Here is a 7500-nt window from a genome sequence, read left to right as displayed (position 1 = left end):
GCGCCATCTGGTGCCAAGAATACACATGACAACAAACAAGAGTAGAATGCCTTTATTGATATTGCATTAAGCACAAGGAAATTAGAGAGCTAATCTTGTAAGGTACATCACTGCAAATATATCTACCTTAAAACTCATCTCACCTATCAAACACACACACACACACACACACGCACACACACACAGAAACACACACACACACACACACAGTCCTGACTAAGATGAGACTAAGATGAGACTAAGATGAGAGCAGTGCTGACCAAGATGAGAGCAGTCCTGACTAAGGGGTAAACCTCCTAATAGAGGAGCAGGATGGCTTCATCTCCCTGACTAAACAGTGGCATAGGGCTCTTGTTGTAGGGCGTGTACCTCTTCCTAACTAAACAGTGGCATAGGGCTCTTGTTGTAGGGCGTGTACCTCTTCCTAACTAAACAGTGGCATAGGGCTCTTGTTGTAGGGGGTGTACCTCTTACTCTGAGTTACAGGTTTGTCACTAAACAACTTTGAATACCCCCATGGGCAATGTCCAGCTGAATCTCCCGATTACCACTCCGCCCCTGTGTCCAGCCGTGACAGTCACCAGCGTCAGCTCTAAGTGCTGAGCTAATGTTAGCATCTGCGGGTATGTCCATAGACAGTAAAAGATATGGACAGAGCTATCACGTAGACGGCAGCAGAGACCGAGGAAGCAAATTTCAACGGTTTTTTTAGGTCTTCTTATTCCGTCATAGGTCTCCTGCGCAGGCTCAGTTGTCGTACATGTGACGTAGGCACGTAGTCTGACCGAGTCTGACCTATGGCGACGCTTTACTCTCGCTGGACGCATGCGCCTTTAACACTTTAGCATTGACTTCGGAAAAACGTTAATTACTCAGCCGATAAGACCGTTACGAGATTATTATGTCAATTTCACAATGTAGTATGTACCCCGACAATAGAAAATGTTCATATAAAGGCTTAAAACGCTTCAGCTCTAACGTAATTTGATGTCAAAGTGGCGCTTACGCCCCATAGGATTCAATGGAATGGCCAGCTAGCCACGGTCTTCTCGTTAGCATGGCGGCCGCCATACTGTCTACACTCTCAGAACGTTCGCTGCCCCCTTGGGTATGTCCAGCCGTGACAGTCACCAGCGTCAGCTCTAGGTGGGCTGGTGCTGAGCTAACAGCATCTGGGGGTAAAGTATGTCCAAGTCGAGGTCAAAGTGAACTTTATTGTCAATCAACAAGCTGTTGCACAGTGGCCATACAGTACCTTGTGTTTCTCTACCGTAGAGGCTCACAGTCAATATGTTATTCTATGGCCATGACATGATAGCCATTGTTGAATGCTATTTTCTTATAATCAGCATTTTTATAATTTAGCATTCTTATAATTAGCATTTCCTTAGCATAAGTAGGCTACACATTAAAACGTTCATTTAGCATTTTTTGATATTGTTGATAAGGCCAATAATCCTCTCAGGAGGAGCAGAACTGTTCCCTAATCAGGCCCAATGGAACCCTCTCAGGAGGAGCAGAACTGTTCCTTATCAAGACTAATGGAACACTGTCAGGAGGAGCAGAACTGTTCCTTATCAAGACTAATGGAACACTGTCAGGAGGAGCAGAACTGTTCCTTATCAAGACTAATGGAACACTGTCAGGAGGAGCAGAACTGTTCCTTATCAAGACTAATGGAACACTGTCAGGAGGAGCAGAACTGTTCCTTATCAAGACTAATGGAACACTGTCAGGAGGAGCAGAACTGTTCCTTATCAAGACTAATGGAACACTGTCAGGAGGAGCAGAACTGTTCCCTAATCAGGCCCAATGGAACCCCCTCAGGAGGAGCAGAACTGTTCCCTAATGGAACTTCACACTAGTCATTAGAATGCGTCTTGGGCAGATCTGATTGCAAGTGATCAGCCAAGACGCATTTCGTTCACACCAGTATTCTCATATGCGTCTGAGCTAATCCCTTGCATTTGAGGCTTAGTTCACACTGGCAGTCGAAATCGGATGTCTTGCATATCCGATCAGAACCTGATATTTCTGACTGACTGTTCTCATTGCATATTGCAAGTGATCACATCCGATCTTGGCGTGCAATGCTCAGATCCGATATATATTACACACACCTGGATTCATAGGTAAAGTTGTACACAACCAAGTCGTCATGGATGAAAGTGGATTTATTTTTGATATTTTCCAACTCATTATGCGTAGCCGCGGCGCAAATACCTCGTCACCCTTAATGTTACAGTTTTCCATGTTTCACCATAAAATGATGAATTGAGTCTGACGTTGGTTTTTGTTTTGCTGGTAGCCCTGGCGCACGCGCTGAATCAATCAATCAATCAATCACTTCCGTCACTCAGAATTACGTTGCAATTGTTTGTCGCAGTGCAAATGACGAAAGGGGCACTTTGAAATCCTATTCAAGTGGTTCGACTGTTCAGATTGAGTCATATCCGATAGTAAGTGATATTGAAACCACCTCCGTATGTGGTGCGAATCAGCATTCGAAAAATCGCATTGCATGCGGTTTTGTGCCGTTCAGACTACCCAAAATTCAAGCTAGATACAATCCAGATAAGCAAAAAATCGGATTTCGACTGCCAGTGTGAACTAAGCCTCAGATTCACCTGTAGAATGTACCTTTAGAATTTAGAATGTTTATCTGTTGGTCTATCACGTCATGGTGGAAGACGCATGAGGACAGATTGAGCGTTCACACTACAGAACATATGTGGATACATGCGTCTTAAACCACCTCCACATGTGGTTAAGAACAATCAGATTCCAAACCGTTTTGGTCATTGTTCACACCAGTCTTTAGAACATGACACTTGCAATCAGATTTGCCCAGGACGCATTCTAATGACTAGTGTGAACAGGGCCACATGTGTGTCCTGCAATAGACGCATTCTAATGACTAGTGTGTACTGCAATAGACGCATTCTAATGACTAGTGTGTACTGCAGTAGACACATTCTAATGACTAGGGTGAACAGGGCCACATGTGTGTCCTGCAATAGACGCATTCTAATGACTAGTGTGAACAGGGCCAGATTAGCCCAAGACGCATTCTAATGACTAGTGTGAACAGGGCCAAATTTGCCCAAGACGCCTTCTAATGACTAGTGTGAACAGGGCCAAATTTGCCCAAGACGCATTCTAATGACTAGTGTGAACAGGGCCAGATTTGCCCAAGACGCATTCTAATGACTAGTGTGAACAGGGCCACATGTGTGTCCTGCAATAGACGCATTCTAATGACTAGTGTGTACTGCAATAGACACATTCTAATGACTAGGGTGAACAGGGCCACATGTGTGTCCTGCAATAGACGCATTCTAATGACTAGTGTGTACTGCAATAGACGCATTCTAATGACTAGTGTGCACTGCAATAGACACATTCTAATGACTAGTGTGAACTGCAATAGACGCATTCTAATGACTAGTGTGTACTGCAATAGACGCATTCTAATGACTAGTGTGTACTGCAATAGACGCATTCTAATGACTAGTGTGTACTGCAATAGACGCATTCTAATGACTAGTGTGAACAGCATAGATATATGATATATATATATATATATCTATGGGTGAACAGGGCTGTGCGGAACTGTTCCCTTATCAGGCCCGATGGAACACTCTGACACAGCTGTGTTCCCATGGTCACCACACACGCTCAGAAGAGCTGATAACAGCAGTGATGACGGCTCATTCACGGCCCCTAGAGTTCTAGTCCCAGCCCACGGGTGCAGCATCTTCACGTGTTTATCAGTGCAGGCACATCGTGTCAAGGCACACACTAGCACTGATAGCAGGGATGTCACACACACCCCACATCATGTCAAGGGACACGGTAGCACTGATAGCAGGGATGGCTTCAAAACACCACGCTCATCTCCACAGCGAGATTTCCCAAACGTTCAACACCCAATAAGGAACAGTTTGATCTGAGGGCTGCTGTGTCCATCTGAGAGGCGATGCAAGTAATGTTATCAGAAGTGACGCACCCCATGACGGAGTGAAAAACATGACGATGTGACGCAACCTCGACCTTGGCCCACCGTCTGTGGATATGGCCTGTGCTGTGGGGAAAGCTGTGTGTGTGTGTGTGTGTGTGTGTGTGTGTGTGTGTGTGTGTGTGTGTGTGTGTGTGTGTGTGTGTGAGTGTGTGTGTGTGTGTGTGTGTGTGTGTGTGTGTGAGAGAGAGAGCGCTGGACAAGCTGTGGGACACAAGGGTTAACATGAAAACGTGCTGAAAGATTCCTGCTGCAGTAGGCTAAAACCAGCTAGTCCACTGCTTGCCAATGTATAGCTTTTTATTTATGAGCGATAACTTGTGTGAAGAATAATATTAATAGCCTACTAATAATAATAATAATACTTCATAATTGATTATACTTTAATAACGTTTATTATTAGTATTACTATTAGGCCTAGTATTACATATCATCACCATCAGTAAGCAATGATTAGTAGCCTATTTCACAGGTCTCATTGTAATTCATTGTATCCATTCATCATCCACAGAGACAGAGTGCGTGTGAGTTGAGTGTAGCCTACTCTAACCACATCCGAAATGAAGAAAAAGGTTTGCACACTTGCTCTCGGTTAGTTTCCATCAGTTTGCTTGGTTAGTTTGCTGCACACAACCACACGATCAGGAACAGTGTGTAGCCTACTCTGAGGGAGTGTGTGTAGAGTGTGTAGCCTACTCCGAGGCGCAGCTGAGTGCCATGCTATTGGTAAAGCGTTAGGTGCCTCGATTAAGCGATAGATAGATATACGTTATTGGTCCCCAAGGAGTCATTCAAGATAGGCTACTAGTCGTTGTTGTTGTCGTTGTATTACGTCCTGCCAAACAGCCAAAAAGCTGCAGTTGTAACCTAAGCGCGCAGGCTCTAGTCGGGATGTGAACACTGTGGTTCTCGTCTCCCAGTCCTCGCGGTGTTTGGCATTCACATGTATTGCGACGTGGATCACGTGTCAGCACTACTTGGCATTGTGGGAAACAAACAGAGTATGAATAACGTTAGCGTCAACATCGCTTACTGTTGTGGCCAAACCGAGGATGTGTGCTTGCCCAGCTGGAGTCGTACCTCTCTACTCGGCTTCTGAACATCTGTGATTTAATGTCTTCGCGAAAGGAACTGCGTCCAGTATTTTGGGATTCTGACACGTTGGAGAGGATTGCACGACTTTGAAAACGGACTGTGGAGTGACGATAACGCTGCACTGATTTATGGTTATTAAAAGAGTCGTAAAAGTTGGAGTTGTATGCCATTTTCATTTTCGCCCTTTGGCTTTGGAAGGACATGCGATATATCCGCTCAGGTTGGGTTTATTTTCAGATAGTCCGACAATATTCACCCTCCGTGCCGTGTGTTTGTCCACCGTTGTCCGTCAGCGTAGTATATTCTAGCTAGCTAACGTTATCGGACTGCTGTGACTATGGCGCTCATCACCAAGACGCTGCGAGACCGCTTCCAATATGTGTCTTTGGTTTGGAATGCGCCTAAAACCGTGTTCCCGAGATAAGTGCGGCTATGTGGGGAATCGGATGTTATGTCATATAGTGACATCCCCTGCGTTTTATTGAACCATATCACTTCTGTCATATCGGACGCAACATCATTTCATTTACCGCGTCGGTGTAACGTGAAATTTACGTCAACTGATTTCACTCCACACTGGTTTGATATCCAACCGTGACAACGGCGCCTCTCCTTGACGTTAAAGCTTTCCAAGGGGCTAATCTGACGCTGCGTGCCCGCCCCCTCATCACCTGCTCGGCCCCGCGACGCCAGGTGTGTCCGGCAGGGCCAAGATGTGGAGCCCGGGCCCCTCCAGCCTCCAGCTGCTGGTCAAGAGTGTGAAGCACGTGGTGGGTAAGGGGCAGATCCAGCTGAGCCGCTGGCTGCAGAGGAGTTCGCCGGACGCCATGGACTGCGACAAGATGGACATCCTGATCTGCAAGGCCTTCGACGAGAGGGGCTCCGTGAACGGGAAGTCCGAGGCCGTCCTGGACGGCGGTGGCGGCGGCGGCGGCGGCGATTCCGGAGCGTCGTCGGACTTCCGGCACCCGTGCTGCATCACCACCTGCTGCCTGAGGGGGGCGCTCCTGGCCTGCATCCTGACGGGCGTGTGCTTCTCGTCCGTGGCGCTCGTGCGGCAGCACCTCAAGGCCCTGCTGCTGTGGGCCGAGACGCTGGACGGCCTGTTGGGGGCGCTACTGTTCGTGCTGGGCCTGGTCGCCGTGGCGTTCCCGTGCGGCTGGGGCTACATCGTGCTGAACGTGGCCGCGGGGTACCTGTACGGCTTCCTGCTGGGCGTTGCCCTGGTGATGGTGGGCGTTCTGATCGGGACGTTGGTGGCCCACGTGGTGTGCAAGCGGTTGCTAAGCGACTGGGTGCTCAGCAAGGTGGGGGCCAACGAGCAGCTCGGCGCCGTCATGCGCGTAGTGGGGGGGGGCAGCGGACTCAAGATCATCGCCCTCGCCAGACTCACACCCATCCCCTTCGGTCTCCAGAACGCCGTCTTCTCCGTGAGTACACACACACACACACACACACACACACACACACACACACACACACACACACACACACACACACACACAGGCCAGACTCACCCCCATCCCCTTCGGCCTGCAGAACGCCGTCTTCTCCGTGAGTACACACACACACACACACACACACACACACACACACACACACACACACACACACACACACACACACACACACACACACACACACACACACACAGGCCAGACTCACCCCCATCCCCTTCGGCCTGCAGAACGCCGTCTTCTCCGTGAGTACACACACACACACACACACACACACACACACACACACACACACACACACACACACAGGCCAGACTCACCCCCATCCCCTTCGGCCTGCAGAACGCCGTCTTCTCCTTGAGTACACACACACACACACACACACACACACACACACACACACACACACACACACACACACACACAGGCCAGACTCATCCCCTTCGGCCTGCAGAACGCCGTCTTCTCCGTGAGTACACACACACACACACACACACACACACACACACACCCAGGCCAGACTCACCCCATCCCCTTCGGCCTGCAGAACGCCGTCTTCTCCGTGAGTACACACACACACACACTCGGCACCCTTACACTGTACAGTCACACACACACACACACACACACACACACACTCGCAACCCTTACACTGTACAGTCACACACACACACCAACTTGTATAGGACGAGACCATAAACTAGTACAACTTGCGTGTGTGTGTGTGTGTGACTGTACACCGGCGTAACGGTGGCGAGTGTGTGTGTGTGTGACTGTACGGTGTAAGGGTGGCGAGTGTGTGTGTGTGTCCCATTGTAATTGGTCTCTAGTGTTTTTACTGTGATTGACCGTGTCCTCAGTTCTTGACGTGTGTGTGTGTGTGTGTGTGTGTGTGTGTGTGTGTGTGTCCCATTGTAATTGGTCTCTAGT

The 7500-nt window shown here is 48.5% G+C and overlaps 1 protein-coding gene across 1 annotated transcript in view; it reads left to right on the top strand.

The window, feature by feature from the left end:
* Positions 1-5036: 5036 nt before the first annotated feature.
* Positions 5037-7500, top strand: part of tmem64 (transmembrane protein 64) — a 19979-nt gene continuing 17515 nt past the window's right edge. Inside the window, 1 exon segment of the mRNA XM_062530264.1 lies at positions 5037-6543. Within this exon segment, the coding sequence (XP_062386248.1) occupies positions 5827-6543 (717 nt within the window). The 5' untranslated portion in view covers positions 5037-5826.

The sequence above is a fragment of the Sardina pilchardus genome, chromosome 24, assembly GCF_963854185.1.
Source record: "Sardina pilchardus chromosome 24, fSarPil1.1, whole genome shotgun sequence".
In the NCBI taxonomy this organism is placed as follows: Eukaryota; Metazoa; Chordata; class Actinopteri; order Clupeiformes; family Clupeidae; genus Sardina; species Sardina pilchardus.
The sequence above is the reverse complement of the archived record's forward strand: the minus strand, read 5'-3'. Positions and strand labels throughout refer to the sequence as shown.